Source organism: Dendrobates tinctorius, unplaced genomic scaffold (assembly GCF_039654945.1).
Source record: "Dendrobates tinctorius isolate UK_male_01 unplaced genomic scaffold, ASM3965494v1 ptg000155l, whole genome shotgun sequence".
NCBI classification, from domain to species: Eukaryota; Metazoa; Chordata; class Amphibia; order Anura; family Dendrobatidae; genus Dendrobates; species Dendrobates tinctorius.
The window spans coordinates 7,850,314-7,871,319 of record NW_027361822.1 but is presented as its reverse complement, the minus strand read 5'-3'; the positions used below and the strand labels follow the sequence as shown (position 1 = coordinate 7,871,319).

General features: G+C 43.5%; 1 protein-coding gene across 2 annotated transcripts in view; it reads left to right on the top strand.

Moving 5' to 3' along the window:
* LOC141050995 (uncharacterized) overlaps positions 1-7,569 on the top strand; it is a 33,060-nt gene extending 25,491 nt beyond the window's left edge. For both annotated transcript variants that reach the window (XM_073547772.1, XM_073547773.1), the window contains exon 6: positions 6,490-7,569. In XM_073547772.1, coding sequence (XP_073403873.1) covers positions 6,490-7,178 — 689 coding nt within the window. In that variant the 3' untranslated portion in view covers positions 7,179-7,569. The remainder of the gene's footprint in view (positions 1-6,489) is intronic.
* Positions 7,570-21,006: the final 13,437 nt, after the last annotated feature.

Sequence of the window (21,006 nt, the reverse complement as noted above, 5' to 3'; positions counted from 1 at the left end):
GTGGCTCGTTTTTTGCGGGACAAGATGACGTTTTCAGCGGCGCCATGTTTATTTATATCCGTGTTTTTGATCGCATGTTACTGCACATTTGTTCGGCGGTATGATAAAGCATTGTTTTTTGCCTTTTTTTTTTTTTTTAAGAGGTTCACTAAAGGGGTTAACTAGTGGGACAGTTTTATTGGGCGGGTCGTTATGGACGCGGTGATACTAAATATGTGCACTTTTATTGTTTTTTTATTTACAAAAAGAAAAGAATTTATTAGGAAATTTTTTTTCTATCCTTGGGAATTTTTTAAAAGTTATTTTTACACATGTTTTTTTTTTTTTTTTTTTACTTTATTACATTGTCCCGGGGGGCCATCACTATATAATGTCAGATCGCTGATCTGACACTTTGCAGTGCGCTGTGTCAGATTAGCGATCTGACAGGCAGTGTAGGAGGCTTCTCAGTGCCTGCTCTCAGCAGGCACTGAGAAGCCAACTCCCTGCAGTACCTGAAAGGACCCTGCGGTCATCTTGGATCCGGGGGCCTGCAGGGAGGAGGCCCTCGGAACAATGCGAGCACATCGCACTGTTCTGAGGGTCTCAGGGAAGCACGCAGGGAGCCCCTCCCTGCGTGATGCTTCCCTATGCCCCCAGAACACTGCGATCATGTTTGATTGCAGTGTGTCGGGGGGTTAATGTGCCGGAAGCGGTCCGTGACCGCTCCTGGCACATAGTTACAGGTGTGAGCTGTGATAGCTGATCGTGATGATGTACTATCCCATCCATGGGCATTAAGGCCCAGGGCACATGGACGGGATAGTATGTCAAATATTGGGAAGGGGTTAATCTACACATTTTGGCGCTGTCCAGTAATCTCTTCTACCTGGTCATTTACTTTTCATCTGATCTCTTCTCTATTCCACCAAAAAATTAAAAAAATCTCCTTCTTTAGCACTACTTTTGTTAGATCTACATTTTATTCCCTCCAATGGCAAAGTAAATGCCTCACATGTTCTTCTAGCTACAAAAATTGTGATTACAAGATATTGGCAATCCCCAGGTATTCCTGCCAACAAAGAGATAGTACAACTGATAAATAAAACTTGTGATTTTAAAAAAATGATGGCACACAAAAATAATAAGTTACAAGTTTTCAATGTTAATTGGAAAAGTTGTTTGAATTATCCAGAAAATATTGTTCTAATTTAATAGTAGTCGTTAATGAATGTAATCCTTGAAATTTGTTGAAAACAGCCCTGTATGGTATGTTGTATTTCATTTTCTGAAGGTCTAATTCCTATGTAGACTTCAATGGTTGTCAGTCCTAAAGTATTGTCCGACTGAAACACGAAACCCAATGCAAGTCAATGGGGTAGCAAAGTCGGCAGGGAGTAACAGTAAACACACCTACATGCCGGACCGCTTTTTTAAAGTGCGCGATCTCTCTCTCACATATCATCTCGTTGCCCACAGTGTGCGTCCTTGCTCAGTGGCTGAAAAGTCACGTGCAAGCATTCTGGGAAATCCGACTTTGGCGCTCGTTTTGCCGACTGCATGGCCAACTTCACGCTGTGGTCGGGTTTCGGTCGGCGAAACCCGACTTTGCCATAAGTCGGTGACTTATGAATCTGGCCGACCTGTTTCGCTCAACTCTAGTACCTATGATAATATTACAGCCTTCTCCATTTTTGTAGGTGGGAAAACTTGCAAAATCGGCAGTGTATCAAATCCTTATTTTACCCACTGTATATTATAATACACTCCCCATAGTCCTTCATACAGTTTAATGCACTCCCCATACTCTTCTATATACAGTGGGTACGGAAAGTATTCAGACCCCTTTACATTTTTCACTCTTTGTTTCATTGCAGCCACTTGGTAAATTTTAAAAAGTTCATTTTTTTCTCATTAATGTAAACTCTTTACCCCATCTTGACTGAAAAAAAACAGAAATGTAGAAATTTTTGCAAATTTCTTAAAAAAGAAAAACTGAAATATCACATGGTCATAAGTATTCAGACCCTTTGCTCAGTATGGAGTATAAGCACCTTTTTGAGCTAGTACAGCCATGAGTCTTCTTGGGAATGATGCAACAAGTTTTTCACACCTGGATTTGGGAATCCTCTCCCATTCTTCCTTGCAGATCCTCTCCAGTTCCATCAGGTTGGATGGTGAACGTTGGTGGACAGCCATTTTCAGGTCTCTCCAGAAATGCTAAATTGGGATTAGGTCAGGGCCCTGGCTGGGCCAGTCAAGAATGGTCACAGAGTTGTTCTGAAGCCACTCCTTTGTTATTTTAGCTTTGCTCTTAGGGTCATTGTCTTGTTGAAAGGTGAACCTTCGGCCAAGTGTGAGGTCCAGAGCACTCTGGAAGAGGTTTTTATCCAGGATATCTCTGTACTTGGCCACATTCATGTTTCCTTCAATGTCAACCAGTCGTCCTGTCCCTCCAGCTGAAAAACACCCCCATAGCATGATGCTGCCACCACCATGTTTCACTGTTGGGATTGTATTGGGCAGGTGATGAGCAGTGCCTGGTTTTCTCCACACATATGGATCAGAATTATCACCACCATGTTCTATCTTCATCTCTCAGGCCAGAGAATCTTATTTCTCATAGTCTGGGAGGCCCTTCATGTGTTTTTTAGCAAACTCTATGCAGACTTTCATATGTCTGGCACTCAGGAGAGGCTTCTGTTGGGCCGCTCTGCCATAAAGGCCCGAAAGGTCGAGGGCTGCAGTGATAGTTGACTTTGTGGAACGTTCTCCTATCTCCCTACAGCATCTGTGGAGCTCAGCCACAGTGATCTTGGGGTTCTTCTTTACCTCTCTCACCAAGGCTCTTCTCCCACGATTGCTCAGATTGGCTGAACGGCCAGGTCTAGAAAGACTTCTGGTGGTCCCAAACTTCTTCCATTTAAGGATCATGGAGGCCACTGTGCTCTTAGGAATCTTGAGTACTGCAGAAATTCTTTTGTAACCTTGGCCAGATGTGTGCCTTACCACAATTACTGTATGTCTCTGAGCTCCTTTGCCAGTTCCTTTGACCTCATGATTCTCATTTAGTCTGACATGCACTGTCAGCCATGAGGTCTTGTATGTGGACACTTGTGTGCCTTTACAAATCAAGTCCTATCAGTTTAATTAAACACAGCTGGACTCCAATGAAGGAGTAAAACCATCTCAAGGAGGATCGCAAGGAAATGGACAGCATGTGGCTTAAATATGAGTGTCTGAGCAAAGGGTATGAATACTTATGACCATGTGATATTTCAGTTTTTCTTTTTTAATAAATTTGCAAAAATTTCTACATTTCTGCTTTTTTTTCAGTCAAGATGGGGTGCTGAGTGTACATTAATGAGAAAAAAATGAACTTTTTTGAATTTACCAAATGGCAGCAATGAAACAAAGAGTGAAAAATTTAAAGGGGTCTGAATACTTTCTGTACCCACTGTACAGTATACAGCACTCCCCATATGGGTGTGTGTATGTATGTATGTATATATGTATGTGTGTGTATATATATATATATATATATATATATATATATATATATATATATATATATATATACACATACGTGCTTCTCACAAGATTAGAATATCATCAAAAAGTTAATTTATTCCAGTTCTTAAATTACAAAAAATGAATCTAAAATATTATGTACCGCTTTTAACATCATATAAATGAAGTAAAAATCTATGCAGACTAGTGAGGGCAGACATAGGATCGCTTAAACTCCAATTACGTCATCTGCTACAATTTGCACTTGCCCATGTTTCAACTGTAGCCAGTGCTCCAGTGTTCTGTAGGTGACCGCATTGTGCACTCATACAGGTGCATCTCACAAAATTAAAATCTCAAAAAGTTAATTTCAGTTCTTCAATGCAAAAAGTGAAACTCATATTTTATAAGCATTCATTACACACAGAGTGATCTATTTCAAGTGTTTATTTCTGTTAATATTGATGATTATGGCTTACAGCCAATGAAAACCCAAAAGTCATAATCTCAGTAAATTAGAATAATTAACACAAAACACCTGCAAAGGCTTCCTAAGTATTTATAAAGGTCCCTTAGTCTGTTTTAGTAGGCTTCACAATCATGGGGATGACTGCTGACTTGACAGATATCCAGAAGGCAGTCATTGACACACTCCACAAGGAGGGTAAGCCACAAAAGGTCATTGCTAAAGAAGCTGGCTGTTCACTGTGTGCTGTATCCAAGCGTATTAATGGAAAGTTAAGTGGAAGGAAAAAGTGTGGTAGCAAATGGGAAAACCGCAGCCTTGAAAGGATTAAGAAAAGACCATTCAAATCTTGAGGGAGATTCACAAGGAGTGGACTGCTGCTGGAGTTATTGCTTCAAGAGCCACCACACTCAAACGTATCCAGGACATGGGCTTCAAGTGTCAAATTCCTTGTGTCAAGCCACTCATGACCAATAGACAATGCCAGAAGCATCTCACCTGGGCAAAGGAGAAAAAGAACTGGAATGTTGCTCAGTTGTCCATAGCATTGTTTTCAGATGAAAGTAAACTTTGCATTTCATTTGGAAATCAAGGTCCCAGAGTCTGGAGGAAGAGTGGAGAGGCACACAATCCAAGCTGCTTGAGGTCTAGTGTGAAGTTTCCACAATCAGTGATGGTTTGGAGAGCCATGTCATCTACTGGTGTAGCTCCACTGTGTTTTATCATGACCAAAGTCAGCACAGCCGTCTACCAGGAAATATTGGAGCACTTCATGCTTCCCTGTGCCGACAAGCTTTTTCGAGATGGAAATTTCATACTCCAGCAGGACTTGACACCTGTCCACACTGCCAAAAGTACCAATTCCTGGTTTGAAAACAACAGTATCACTGTTCTTGATTGGCCAGCAAACTCGTCTGACCTTAAACCTATAAATAATATATGGAGTATTGTCAAAAGGAAGATGAAACACCAGACCCAATAATGCAGATGAGCTGAAGGCTGCTATCAAAGCAACCTGGGCTTCCATAACACCTCAACAATTCCACAGGCTGATCACCTCCATGCCATGCCGCATTGATACAGTAATTGATGCAAAAGGAGCCCCGACCAAGTATTGAGTGCATTTACTGAACATACATTTCAGTAGGCCTACATTTTGGATTGTAACATTTTTCACGCTGGTGGTATAAAGTATTCTAATTTACTGAGATAATGACTTTTGGATTTTCATTGGCTGTAAGCCATAATCATCAATATTAACAGAAATAAACATTTGAAATAGATCACTCTGTAATGACTCTATATAATATTATAATATGAATTTCACTATTTGTATTGAAGAACTGAAATAAATGAACTTTTTGATGATATTCTAATTTTGTGAGAAGCACATGTGTGGGTTTGTGTGTGCGTGTATATATATATATATATATATATATATATATATATATATATATATATATATATATATATATATATATATTCATAGAATCGTGAAGATACGGGGGTTCAGTGGGTGCTTTCATCCGCTGGCCTGAGAATGCATGGACCAGGACTCATTCCACCGAGCGCCTGCACTCCTTTCCCGGGGGCAGAATACTACTCAGACAACACAGTGAGGGTAAAGCAGTATGGCAATACTTTTTTTAACCACCGAACAGACAACATATATAGAACAGTCACAGCAAAATACCGAAGATGGTGCAAATTGCAGAGTCTCACCCTTCTGCTGACTTGCCGGGATTAGAGCAGCAGCGACTCCAAGGCCCACTACCCCCACCAGTGACACCCGGCTTTTGACTGGCACCCACAGAGAGGAGACACATGCCAGGGGACTGGATGATCCCAACCTGACTTCTCCAAACATATCCATGGGGGTCAGGTTTCCGGAGGGTCCCAACCTGGTTTCTGCTAATGTCTCCGTGGAGCCAGGTGACCGGAGGGACTAAATCCTGGCTTTCCCAAACATATTCATGGGTTCTTTGATGGCCAGTAGAGCAGATCTGTATTCTTCCAGCTAGTGACATGGTCTTCATACAGTATGAAGCACTGCTTATTTGCCTTTAGTGTAGTATAATGCACTTCCCATAGGCCTCTATGTAGTATAATGCACTTCCCATAGGTATCCTTACAGTATAATGTACCCCCTTAAAAAAGAAAATTACAATACTCGCCTCTCATCCTTGTTCCCTCGCTGGCACCAGACCCCGCCACTTAAGAGCTCCATAGCAGAAAGGAGACAGTGCAGGGAGATCGAGTCTCTCCGCTTTCAGCAGAGTTTAAGTGTATGGGCACACTGCAATACAGTTAGTGGCATGGCTCCAGGTGGGCACCTCAGATCACAAGGCCCCAATCTGCCCCCCCTCCTCATTAGTGATACTACTGCATTTATTAATGTCAACTTTCTCCTACTCAATTGAATTTCACCCCAATAAATATAGAAAAGCTTCTATAGCATTGCTTTAAAATGTATAGTATTGTAAGAAATATTCCCTGTTATTGAAGAAAATATAAATCCATTTTATTCTTGGCAGATGGCTGTAGCAGAAGCTCAGAGGAACATGAGTTATTTTCACATTTGAAAGCCGATGATGATGGTGTCACATTAGATTCATGTGAAGAGCAGATCATTATCCCGGATCCAACTCCAAGTCTTCATATCAAAAAGCTTTCAACTGATCCTTTTCAAAAAATCCTGAAACTAATTTCATGTTCAGAATGTGGGAAATGTTTTATATCCAAAAAACATTTGGTAAGACATCAGAGAATTCACTCTGGGGAGAAACTATTTTTGTGTTCAGAATGTGAGAAATGTTTTACTCGGAAAGAAAATCTTTTTATGCATAAGAGAATTCACACAGGGGAGAAATCATATTTATGTTCAGAATGTGGGAAATGTTTTACAAACAACTCAAACCTGGTTAGACATCAGAGAATTCACACAGGAGAGAAACCATATTCATGTTTAGAATGTGGGAAATGTTTTACAAACAACTCAAACCTGATATCACATCAGAGAATGCACACAAAGAAGAATCTATTTTCATGTTCCAAATGTGGGAAATGTTTTACACAAAAAGGAACTCTTGTTTATCATCAGAGAACTCACACAGGAGAGAAGCCATTTTCATGTTCAATATGTGGGACATGTTTTATAAGCAAATCACACCTGAATAGACATCAGAGAATTCACACAGGGGAGAAACCATTTTCATGTCCATAATGTGAGAAATGTTTTAATGATAGCTCCACTCTTGGATCACATAAGAAAACTCATACATAGTAAAAAAAAAAAAAAAAAAAACATTTTTCACATTCAGAACGTAGTAAACTTTTTACAAATAAAGTCTTGTTGCCCATCAGAAAACTTGTATAAGGAGGAAATTTTTTTTGTCCAGAACGTTTTACAAATCACATTTTCATTAACATCAGAGAAGTAGCAATTTTCTTTTTATTGATAAATTCATTAAAAATTGTTAAAGTCAAAGTAAAGTCATACATTACATAAGAACGAGAAAGTCATTTAGAGCATCCAGGGATGATCAGGAAATGTATGTAATTAGCAATAAACACCTGTTATTGAAAAAGAATTAAATCCAATTTACACACCTTTATATTCTCCTTTTATTTTCAACAACTACATCTCTGTATTTGGGCCTTCTTTGATCGGTTTTTGCCTCCATAATATTTCTTATATTTATGTGCCATTATAATGTCCCTTATATATTTATTATACGTTGAACTATATATTGGATTATTCAGATATGTCATGATCCCTTTGCTTTCTCTCTTTGCCATTAATATGTTTCTTACCTTATATTTCCTGATCTATTATTATATCTTACTTATCTACTACTTTTGCCCAGGCACCAATGTATCATATGCGCATGCGCTCTAGATCTACTGAATGTTCCATATATATATTTATTTATTTTGTGTAAACATACTCCCTAATATATTCCTTGTTTTTGATTGTCCTCTGATGTGTTCCTCTTTAAACATATATCTTTCTTCAAATCAATGTTCTATTTGTAATCTGCTCGCATGCACTATGGATCACAAATCATTAGTGGCGCAGAGCTCTTCTGTGCATGCCCCGTCTTCTCTTATTTATGACTTTGTCAATTTCACATTGTACTTTGCTCGCATGCTCTGTAGATCAACTGAATGTTCCCATATTCTGTATGCTTATTCTTGCACGCATGCGCCGCTTATCTGCAAACCGCGAGCAATTCGTATGTTTTATGCGCATGCTCAGCTCTTTCTGATGTTTTCCACACATGCACTATAACTCTAGAAAGTTTACTGACACTTCTTGTTTGTGCATACACATTAAATGTTTCCTTCAAACTTTATCAATATAGTGTTTGCGCCTGCACATTGCAACCTAAATCAACTTTATATTTTATGTTCACGCATGCGCATTACACATTTTCAGACCTAATTCAACCCATTGATTTCCTCCCTCTGCCTCATTCATCTGGTACTTAAATGATTTACCTTATTATTCTATTATCTTTATATATAAGGGACATTATCTGACACCATTTCTCATTATTACCCGTGAAGAAGTAACAGCTTATGTGGGGTTTTCTCTCCTCATTCTACTTTTGCCTCATTCACAATTTCCTTGTTCTACTTATTTTGCCCTATTTGATTTATTAATTTGATTATTATCTGTGCTTAGTCTAAGGGCCCCGTCACACATAGCGACTCACCAGCGATCCCGACAACGATATGAACTTGTCAGGATCGCTAGTGTGACGCTACATGATCGCTGGTGAGCTGCCAAACAGGCAGCTTCACCAGCGATCAGGATAGCGACACGCGGGTAACAAGCGACGCACATCGCTTAGTAACCCGCAGTGTATGTTAGATACCAGCGCGCTGGTGCAGGGAGCTGGTAACCAAGGTACACATCGGGTTTCTATGCGCCGTGCAGCACTTAGAAACCCGATGTGTACCTTGGTTACCAGCTCCCTGCACCAGCGCGCTGGTATCTAACGTACATATCGGGTTTCTAAGTGCCGCACGGCGCTTAGAAACCCGATTTTTACCTTGGTTACCAGCTCGCTGATTGCTGGTCTCCCGCCTGTCACACGCAGCGATGCATGCTGGCCAGCGAGAGACCAGAGAACAAAAAAATGTCCTGGCCATTCGAGGACGATCAGCGATAATACCCGGGGGGGGGGGGGGGGAACGGTCGCTGGTAAGTGTCACACACAGCAATCTTGCTGGTGAGATCGCTGTTGCGTCACAAAACTCGTGACTCAGCAGCGATCTCGCTAGCGAGATCACTGTGTGTGATGGGGGCTTAAGTCTTTGTGCGCTAACATGCATATCACTACAGTGTTTATTAATTATAATTGAGGAATATTTGTTTTTATTTTTTTTTGTATCTTGGCATTACAAATCATTCATATTCCTTTGTCAATCGTCAGTATAAACTAATCTTCTATTTTGTATAGTATATAAGATTTTCTTTGCTGGATATCCTGTGAACTCTAATGTATCAGGCATATGAGGATAGGTGGTCATTAACTATAGACGCATCTAATCTGCATATAAATGTTTGTCTCTTTTTCTGTATTCCAATGCCATTCATAATAAAGGCTTCTATGTGGTGATCCCTATGCACATCCATACTTCTTTTTCTATGTTGTTAAAATATATATATATATATATATATATATATATATATATATATATATAATATATATATGCGCCTTATCGTGTCTGTCTGTAACTGAAATCCTGCTGCGCCGATCGGTCGTGACCGCCAGGCCGCAACCAATCAGCAGCAGGTGCAGTCTGCAATTAGCAGAACGCACACCACCGCTACGTTGCCGTCGGGAGATCAGCGGCGCTAGTTGCTGATGTCCTGACGGTTGCCGCGGGTCATCTCCGGGCGCACGGGCGTCAGCGGCGACGCAGTCGAAGATGCCCGGCGCTAGCGGGTACCCAGGGTCCGGAGGAGAAGAGACTCCTTCGGACCCTCGGTACCATAAATGTGTAAAAAAATAGAACTAAAATAAAAAATAGTGATCTACTCGCCGTCCGACTGCCCCCTAAATCTGTCCATCCTCTCCACGCTGCCGGCATCTTCCGTTCCCAGTACTACTTTGCGCGAAATACCGCTGATGATGTCGCGCTCTCGCGAGAGGATGTCAGCAGCGGTCTTTGGCGTACAGCAGTACTGGCAACGGAAGATGCCGGCAGCGTGGAGAGGAGGGACAGAGTCCGGGGACCGTCGGATGGTAAGTATATCACATTTTTTATTTTAATCTGCCGCTGGCCATATTCTAAGAGTGCCCGATGCTTTAGAATCGGGCCAGCAGCTAGTGTTTTAATAACCGCTCCACTCTTCCCTCACATCAGCGAACACACACAGGGGAAAACAACATTTTCATGGACAGAATGTAGTAAGCGTTTTACAAATAAAGTGAGTCTTGTTACACATCAACTCGTATAGGGAGGAAGCCATATTCCTGTCCAAAATGTTTTACTCACAAACAACTTTTTCCTAGACGTTAGAGAAATTTTCTTTATATTGGCAAATTCATCAAGGGACCGCTAAAATTCAAGTAAAGTCACATGTTACATAAGAAAGGGAAAGTAATTTAGAGCATTGACTGATGATCAGGAAATGTATGTAATTGCCAATAAACACCACCTTATTGAAAAGCGAATGAAATCCTATTTACACACCTTTATATCCTCCATGTGTATAAAATATTTTATGTTTATATTCAGCAATCTGCAAAAGTTTTAGACAGGGGTGGGAAAAATACTACAAAGTAAGAAGCTTTCAAAAATGGAAGTGTTAAAACAATGTTCTATCAATTAACAAAATGCAATGTTGATGAACAAAAAAGAAAACTAAATCACATTAATATTTGGTGACCGCCTTTATCTCCAAAATTGCATCAAAAGATCAATTCTTCTAGGTTCACTTACATATAATTTTTGATGGCAATCTACAAGTAAGTTTTTCCAAACATCTTGCGGAACTAACCACAGATCTTCTGTGGATGTCACTTGTGCAAATTCATTTCTTTCTTCATGTACTCCCAGACAGACAGGATGATGTTGAGATCAGGGCTCTATATCATCACTTCCAGGACTCCTTGGGTTTTATGATGTAGATCTTTCTTAACACCTTCACGACCTATGACGCCTACGTAGGCGTCATGAAAAGCAGTGCCCAAACGACCTATGACGCCTACGTAGGCGTCATGCTATAAATAGCCCCCCTGCGGGTCGGGTGACCGGGGTCACTGAAAGGTCACCCGACCCGCACACAAAGGACCCTTCAGAGTTAACACCTGGGGGTGTGGCTTAGCCCCCACGTGCCTACGATCGCTCTGATTGGCTGTTAAAAGTGAAACTGCCAATCAGAGCGATTGTAATATTTCACCAATGAAAATTGGTGAAATATTACAATCCAGCCATGGCCGATGCTGAAATAGCATCGGACATGGCTGGACACCGAGACCCGACCCCCCCACACCGACTGACGGCACCGATCGGCTGCCGCCACCGTCTGACGGCACCGATCGGCAGCCGCCGTCATGATCTGCCCCCCCCGCCTTCTCTCCGCCCCCCAAGCCCTCCGATCATCCCCTCTCACCCTCCGATCACCCCCTCACCCTCCTTTGTGCCTCCGATCTCCCGCTATCCGTCCCGGTGTCCTGCCGTCCAGCGTCATGGGCGCCGCCATCTTGCAAGATGGCAGGCGCATGCGCAGTGCGCCGAATCGAATCTGCAACGCTGCAGATTCATTTATTTTGATCACTATGATAAACTTTCATAGTGATCAAAATAAATAAAAAGTAAATCACCGCCCCCTTTATCACCCCCATAGGTAGGGACAAATAATAAAATATTTTTTTTTTTTTTTCCATTAGGGTTAGGTCCAGGGCTAGGGTTAGGGCTAGGGTTAGGGTTAGGGTTGGACTAAGGGTTAGGGTTGGACTAGGGGTTAGGGTTGGACTAGGGGTTAGGGTTGGACTAGGGGTTAGGGTTGGACTAAGGGTTAGGGTTGGACTAAGGGTTAGGGTTGGACTAAGGGTTAGGGTTGGACTAAGGGTTAGGGTTGGACTAAGGGTTAGGGTTGGACTAAGGGTTAGGGTTGGACTAAGGGTTAGGGTTGAATTTAGGGTTAGGGTTGAATTTAGGGTTAGGGTTGGAATTGGGATTAGGGTTGGGGTTGGGATTACGGTTAGGCTTGTGGTTAGGGTTAGAGTTGGGATTTCGTTAGGGGTGTGTTGGGATTAGGGTTGTGGTTAGGGTTATGATTAGGGTTGGGATTAGGGTTAGGGGTGTGTTGGCGTTAGGGTTGGAGATAGAATTGAGGGGTTTCCACTGTTTAGGCACATCAGGGGCTCTCCAAACGCGACATGGAGCCACCATTTATTCCAGCCAATTTTGCGTTCAAAAAGTCAAACGGTGCTCCCTCCATTTCGAGCCCCGACGTGTGCCCAAACAGTGGTGTACCCCCACTTATGGGGTATCAGGGTACTCAGGAAAAATTGCACAACAACTTTAGGGGTCTAATTTCTCCTGTTACCCTTGGGAAAATAAAAAAATGGGGGCTAAAATAATTATTTTTGTGGAAAAAAAAGATTTTTTATTTTCACGGTTCTGCGTTATAAACTTCTGTGAAGCACTTGGGGGTTCAACGTGCTCACCACACATCTAGATAAGTTCCTTGGGGGGTCTAGTTTCCAAAATGGGGTCACTTGTGGGGGGTTTCCACTGTTTAGGTACATCAGGGGCTCTGCAAACGTAACATGACGCCCACAGACCATTCCATCAAGTCGGCATTTCAAAGCGTCACTACTTCCCTTCCGAGCCCCAACGTGTGCCCAAACAGTGGTCCCCCCCATATATGGGGTACCAGCGTACTCAGGACAACCTGGACAACAACTTTTGGGGTCCAATTTATCCTGTTACCCTTGTGAAAATAAAAAATAGTGGGCTAAAAATCACTTTTTGAGGAAAAAAAAATATTTTTTTATTTTCACAGCTCTGCGTTATAAACTTCTGTGAAGCACTTGGGGGTTCAAAGTGCTGACCTCACATCTAGATTAGTTCCTTAGGTGATATAGTTTCCAAAATGGGGTCACTTGTGGGGGGTTTCCACTGTTTAGGTACATCAGGGGCTCTGCAAATGTAGCATGACGCCCACAGACCATTCCATCAAGTCTTCATTTCAAAGCGTCACTACTTCCCTTCCGAGCCCCAACGTGTGCCCAAACAGTGGTCCCCCCCCACTTATGGGGTACCAGCGTACTCAGGACACACTGGACAACAACTTTTGGGGTCCAATTTATCCTGTTACCCTTGTGAAAATAAAAAATAGTGGACTAAAAATAATTTTTTGAGGAAAAAAAAATTTTTTTTATTTTCACGGCTCTGCGTTATAAACTTCTGTGAAGCACTTGGGGGTTCAACATGCTCACCACACATCTATATTAGTTTCTTGGGTGATCTAGTTTCCAAAATGGGGTCATTTGTGGGGGGTTTCCACTGTTTAGGTACATCAGGGGCTCTGCAAACATAACATGACGCCCACAGACCATTCCATCAAGTCGGCATTTCAAAACGTCACTACTTCCCTTCTGAGCCCCAACGTGTGCCCAAACAGTGGTCCCCCCCACATATGTGGTACCAGCGTACTCAGGACAAGCTGGACAACAACTTTTGGGGTCCAATTTATCCTGTTACCTTTGTGAAAATAAAAAATAACAGGCTAAAAATTTATTTTTTGAGGGAAAAAAAATTTTATTTTAACGGCTCTGCGTTATAAACTTCTGTGTAGCACCTGGGGGTTCAAAGTGCTCACTATGCATCTAGATAAGTTCCTTAGGGGGTCTAGTTTCCAAAATGGGGTCATTTGTGGGGGAGCTCCAAAGTTTACGCACACAGGGGCTCTGCAAACACAACATGGTGTCCGCTAACGATTGGAGCTAATTTTCCATTCAAAAAGTCAAATGACGCTCCTTCCCTTCTGAGTCATGCCGTGCGCTCAAACAGTGGTTTTCCCCCACATATGGGGTACCAGTGTACTCAGGACAAACTGGACAACAACTTTTGGGGTCCAATTTATCCTGTTACCCTTGGGAAAATAAAAAATAGCGGGCTAAAAAATCATTTTTGAGGAAAAAAAATTATTTTTTTATTTTCACTGCTCTGCGTTATAAACTTCTGTGAAGCACTTGGGGGTTCAAAGTGCTCACCACACATCTAGATAAGTTCCTTCGGGGGTCTAGTTTCCATAATGGGGTCACTTGTGGGGGAGCTCCAATGTTTAGGCACACAGGGGCTCTCCAAATGCGACATGGTGTCCGCTAACGATTGGAGCTAATTTTCCAATCAAAAAGTCACATGGCGCTCCTTCCCTTCCGGGCCTTGCGGTGCGCCCAAACAGTGGTTTATGACCACATATGAGATATTGATGTACTCAGGAGAAATTGCCCAACAAATTTTAGGATCCATTTTATCATGTTGCCCATGTGAAAATGAAAAAACTGAGGCCAAATAAAATTTTTGTGAAAAAAAAAGTACTTTTTTTTTTTTACAGATCAATTTGTGAAGCACCTGGGGGTTCAAAGTGCATACTATGCATCTAGATAAGTTCTTTGGAGGGTCTAGTTTCCAAAATGGGCTCACTTGTGGGGGAGCTCCAATGTTTAGGCACACAGGTACTCTTAAAACAAGACATGGCAACCGCTAAACATTCAAGCATATTTTACATTCAAAAAGTAAAATGGCGCTCCTTGCCTTCTGAGCCCTGCCGTGCGCCCAAACAGTGGTTTATGACCACATATGAGGTATCAGTGTACTCAGGAGAAATTGCCCAACAAATTTTAGGATACATTTTATCCTGTTACCCATGTGAAAATGAAAAAACTGATGCTAAAATAAAATTTTGGTTGGAAAAATTAAAATGTCCATTTTTTCATTCCATGTTGCTTTAGTTCCTGTGAAGCACCTGAAGGGTTAATAATCTTCTTGAATATAGTTTTGAGTAGCTTGAGGGGTGCAGTTTTTAGAATGGTGACACTTTTGGGTATTTTCTGCCATATAGACCCCTCAAAGTGACTTCAAATGTGAGGTGGTCCCTAAAAAAAATGGTTTTGTAAATTTTGTTGTAAAAATGAGAAATTGCTGGTCAACTTTTAACCCTTATAACTTCCTAACGAAAAAAAATGTTGTTTCCAAAATTGTGCTGATGTAAAGTAGACATGTGGGAAATGTTATTTATTAACTATTTTGTGTCACATAACTCTCTGGTTTAACAGAATAAAAATTCAAAATTTGAAAATTGCAAAATTTTCAAAATTTTTGCCAAATTTCCATTTTTTTCACAAATAAACACAAAAATTATTGACCTAAATATACCACTATCATGAAGCCCAATATGTCATGAAAAAACAATCTCGGAATCGCTAGGATGCGTTGAAGCGTTCCTGAGTTATTACCTCATAAAGGGACATTGGTCAGAATTGCAAAAAATGGCCAGGTCATTAAGGTCAAAATAGGCTGGGTCATGAAGGGGTTAATTACATTGGCTGTATGTTTGTGCTCATTGTCCTACTGCAGAATTCTAGCAGATGAGAATGTTGCAGGGCTTTCGGTCTATGGTGCTGAATAAGTCGAGATATTTTGAAAATGAGGTTTTACATTTTTTCATCATTTGAATATCTGTACATGTCTATCCATCCTGTGATTTTCACAGCTCTATTTTGTTTCCTTCTTGGTGTCGTAACTTCAGTGTTGACCAGTGTATATCCCAACCCTTGTTGAGCTCATGTTGTCCTCATCACTGAATCTGAATGTTCCTCCTTTAAGGATAATTTCTAGATATAACCTGTTCAGTGTTGGCTCCTGAAGAAGTACAGCCAGAGACAATGGACAGTCTTGTATTCAAGATATCCATTAGAAGTCTTTCCTGCTAATATACAAGTGTCATATTCAAAGGTTAGACCTCTCCATTACAAACACATGTGTGCGACTCATGCAGCATCATCACTTCATGAATCTGTCAGTTACTTGAAAAACTAAGGGTACCGTTACACTAAGCGACGCACCAGCGATCCCGACACCGATACGACCTGGTAAGGATCGCTGGTGCGTCTCTACATGATCGCTACATGGCCGTCAAACAGGCAGACTTACCCAACAACGCAGCAACGATCCGTATAACGACCTTGGCTGTCGTTGGGACCTTGTCACACAGCAGTGATTCTGACGACTCCCGCCTGCGTGTCTGAGCTCTGCGTCGCTAATGAGGTCGCTCATCTGTGTCAAACAGCGATGCGCGCTGGCCAGCGGGACACCAGTGATCAAAAAATGGCCCAGGACATTCGAGCACGATCAGCGACATCGCAGCGGGGTCCTGGTCGCCGCTACATGTCACATGTAGCGATCTCGCTATGTGAGACGGGGCCTTTAGTCTTTCTGTTTTCACATCAGTCATCAGTTGATCGTTAGAATGGAAGAAAATCACAGCCGCTGCTTCAATTGCACCCAAAGATCATATGATTGCTGGGCCTCAGCCTGACATAGCAGAGCTGCTGGGTCCCATCACACCAAGATCAGTACAGCTAATCAGTTTGCTATGAGCAGTTGGATAAGAAATTGTTATATGGGGGCATCGCCTGAAGGCAGGGGTGAACCTAGCCCCTCTGCTGCCTGAGACGAATGGCAAAATGGCGCCCCCCCCCCCACACACAGTAAATTTTTAAAATCGGTTGACATAAATCGGGTTCATACTGATGTATATCTATCCTGTAAAACTGAGTACAATAGTGGACATTTTCATTTAGATAAATAGAAAAAAAAGGTGTTCAACCATAAGGATGTCAGCGCACATACAAGAACAACACAGAAATATCCAGGACAAGGGTCATTAATAGCAATGGCAGGCCTGGCACAAGCATACAGACACACAATGATGGCTGGCAGAGCGGTGGCCCTGTTGGCAGACACAGTCCTGCATCCTTATCACAGAGGAGGCAGTACTGATTGCCAACTAATTATCTCTTTCAAAATATCAACTTTGGATGCGAGTCCTGAAAAGTGCTGCCGTTCATGGGCTGAATGTGTTCCTTTTGATTTACTTGTCCTGTGTGAGCCTGTGTTTGGCTCTTTCACTTGGATCCACCCGAAGCAAGCTGCAAGCCTTGTCTATTGAAAAGAATCCTAGAGGAATTTTTGAGCATACACGATCTAAAGCCATATTAGTCTTCCATCAGGTAAGTGCAAGAAGTTGTGCACCCATCAAAGACTATCATATATTATGTTTACGCACTTATTGCGCCGCAATTTGTCTGTTCTTCTCTTCCAAACAGGGTTTTTTTTTTCGCATAACCTATTATCTCTGGCACACATCTACAAACCTCTGGGGAGCTCCAGTGTGGCTTCTGCCAGGCACTGACCCGTCAGACATGTCCACCATGCAGCATCGTCCACACACCACGACCTGGAGTCTGAGCATCAACAAGCCGCCAGTGCAGTAAGGTGGTAAAATGGCGCGTCTTCCCCAACAGACCATGCCTCCCTCTACCAAAACGCTTTTGCCCCACTGAAAATAAAATAACAAAAAAATGCACATATTTGAAATCGCTGCATTAGGGTATATGCACACATTGTCTTTTCTTTGGTTTTGCTTGTTTCTATGGCCAGTGTGAACATGCCTTTACATCATGTATGTTCTCAAGTTATACTCCGGTTCAGTTTTCTGTGTTTCTTTCTTCAGTATTACCATATAGTAGACATGGTACATAAAAACACCCATTAAGCAATTGTGGAACTGCATTTTTTTTTTTTGCAATTTCACTGCACTTGGAATTTTTTTACCCATTTTCCAGTACACTATATGGTAAAATAAATGGTGCCATTCAAAAGTACAACTCGCCCTGCAAAAAACACACGCCCTCATATAGCGATATTGATGAAAAAATAAGAAAATTATGGCTCTTGGAAAAAGGAGAGGAAAAAATGAAAATGGAAAATGGCCCCTCGGTTGAAGGGGTAAAAGGGGTGGTCTGAAACCAAATTTGAAGTTTATCCTAAATGTCGATCTGTGTAATGTAATCATTGAATCACTTTTCTAAAATATTTTAGGTAACAATGTTCTATGGCTCCCTCTCTACTGTTGTGGGGAGGTTGACCTGGCAGATGGATCTGCCTGTGGTGAGGGGCAGAGGGATAGCTCAGTATAGGAATGGAAGCACTGAGATGAAGAGAAAATGGGTGCCGTGCTGTAGAGTGACCATTAGAGGGCAGTGGGGAGCGAGGAAGAAAGTGGTTGTGTAACTGCCAGGGGTCAAGGTCACAGTCAGAGGTCTCTGTCAGGTGATAGTGGGCAGAGCTACCAGTGCAGGTAGTATAAAGGCTGAGGGAAGGTTCCAGAAGGTTCAGTCAGCCAGGGGAGCTCACTAGATAGGAGGATCTGCTGTGAAGTGAAAGGCAGCGGCGGGCCCTCAGAGAGGATCTGACAGGAGAGACGGTCACGGGGGGTGGCCCAAAAGACAGCAACGACAGACAGAGACGGTCTGTGAGTGACCGGTAATGGTGTACTCTGGACGGTGAAACATTGTGGTGGAAGTGCCTAGGGCAGCCACAGTGAGGAGAGCCACAGAGGACACCATGACCGTGAAACAGAGGAAGTGAAGGTACCTGGGTCTGTGTGAGAAGGGAGGTGTGAAATTCCCGTGACAAAGTCTGGAAGTCGTCATGGAACGGTGAATAAACACGGACCTGTTGAACTCAATTTCTGTCTCAAGTCTCCAGTCTGTCGGCGCCAGGAAGTGGGTCACCCCCCCCCCCAGTTCTGTGGGATCAGCACACCTTCCCCGCCTATCAGCATCAACAACACTAGATCACACCCTCCTTCAGCCCGAACACTACATTTGGCGTAGTCGGCAGGATCGTTGCTGCCAATACAACATCTTCAGCGGCAAGCCTGCCACTAAGTAACACAGGCCCCCAAGCTGTGTGGGGTGAAGAATTTTTTTTCTCTCTCTCCATTCCCTGTGGATTACAATTTAAAACTGGACTGTGGATTGCTGGCTTCTACTAAGTACAACCGGAGCAGAAAAGTGTACTGTTTAAAAAAAAAAAACATGGCTGTGGTGATTTGGCGTCCAAAGAAAGAGATATAGACATTGCTGATTGTACTGGATGATCAGGGGCTATATCAAATCCGCCCCTGGGGGCAGTGGTGTTCATCTGGAGAGAACTGTCCCCTCATGTTGGACTCTGGAAGATGGGTGGAAAAGCCCACCGCCGCACCACCTAAGAACGGGAGTGGCCCGGGTGGAGAGACCTGTTGCGGCTGTTTGGCGCCATTCAGCTACTGGACCTCGGACGGAATGAGATGCTGCAGCTGTCGGGGTATCGGACGCCAGAAATGGCAGTGGCGCCAAGAATTGGAGACTCGTCGGGAGACCTGCCCAGAGAACCTCCCCGCGGAGCTGTCGGGCCTGGAGGCCGGCCCTGTCGGACGGTGGGGTGAAAATCCACGGCTGAAAAAGGAGCCGTGGGAGAGCCTGCTGGGAGCCGCGACGGCTGGGAAGGTGAGCGTGTCCCTGGCCCCACCGGCGACACCCCGGGCAAACCCCGTCCCCATGCACCATGCAGCGGACAGACCACGGGGCCTTGACACCGGCCCTCGGCCTCCCCGCCCGCCTCCTTACGCGGTGGTGCTTCCCACTCTGAGCGATGGCGTGGCCCCCCGTCAAGCTGAAATCGGGCTATCAGCTGCAGTGTCTGACTCACCGGCAATTACGGCCGCTGCTTCATCTGCGGCCCTACCTGTGGTTGCTCTGCCGGAGCCCGTGGACACCTTGGTACCAGCTGTGGCCTCCCCTGCGGCCACGCCGACGTCGCTGTCAAAGCCGGCTGCAGCCTACTCACCACCGGAGCCTGTGGCCGCTTCTGCCCCGCCCCCGACCTTGACCACGGCCCGCCCTTCGGACTCTGCGGCCTATACCAGACCCTCGACCTGGGTTGCGGCGGTCATCGAAGGAAAGAAGGCCAGGGAGCGGGAGATCTGGGGGCTGCTACATGAAAAAGGAGAGGCTGGCATGGTGGTTCCACGTTCCATCGGGAGGCTGGTGCACGTGAACCGGGAAAAAGGGTATGTATTCATCCGGGACCTCGCCACTGCTGAAAAGGTATATTTGAATGTGGCGTCCATCAGACATGGACGGGCTCTGCGGAAGGGAGACCCGGTCTCCGATTACAATGAATACTGCCCCTGCGGCTGCTATGTGGCAGCAGTCATCACCTGCCCTGAGGGGTATGAGCCTCCATAAAAAGAGACAAGGACTCCTGGGTCTGGGGCATCAGGGACACTCGAGGCCCAGAATATTTCAAGCATCCCGGGGACTTCATGGCTGTGGATTTCCCACCTAATTGGCAAAACATCGGCCGCCAGGAGGTGGCCCGGAGTATCCTTCTAAATGGACTGCTGGGACTGTCGTGCACCGTTGCATGACCTAGGGACAGTTTGAAGTCCTTAATTGGGTAATAAGTGCCCACCCTTGGTGTAGCTGGGATGCATACGGGGGAGTGCTCTCCTCAAAGGAAGGGGGAGCACCAATGATCGTAATATTTATGTTTTGGTTAAAAGGAAAAATGTTATGCCTTAAAAAAAAAATTAACTTTGATAGAATTAAGCATGGCATAGTAAAAGCTATAGATGGTTTTGAAGATGTTCTGCTTTGAAAAGTGCTAAATGGAAAATTTACAGAGTGATAGTCTAGTACGGTTCTTTCATTCTCTATCAAGAACTGCCAGGCTGCTCAGGTCACCCCTACTGTCCATACTTATAGAAACATACAGGCCATTAACACCCAGAAACTTATGAAGAACTTGCAGTCTTCAATGGCCCCTATCTCCTCCCTCTCATGTCCTGATTCTGCACTGAAGCATTACAACGAAACACTTCAAAGTGCCCTGGATGAATTTGCACCCCCTATAAATAGAACACCACAACACAGATGGCAACAACCCTGGTACACCCTGCAAACACGTTT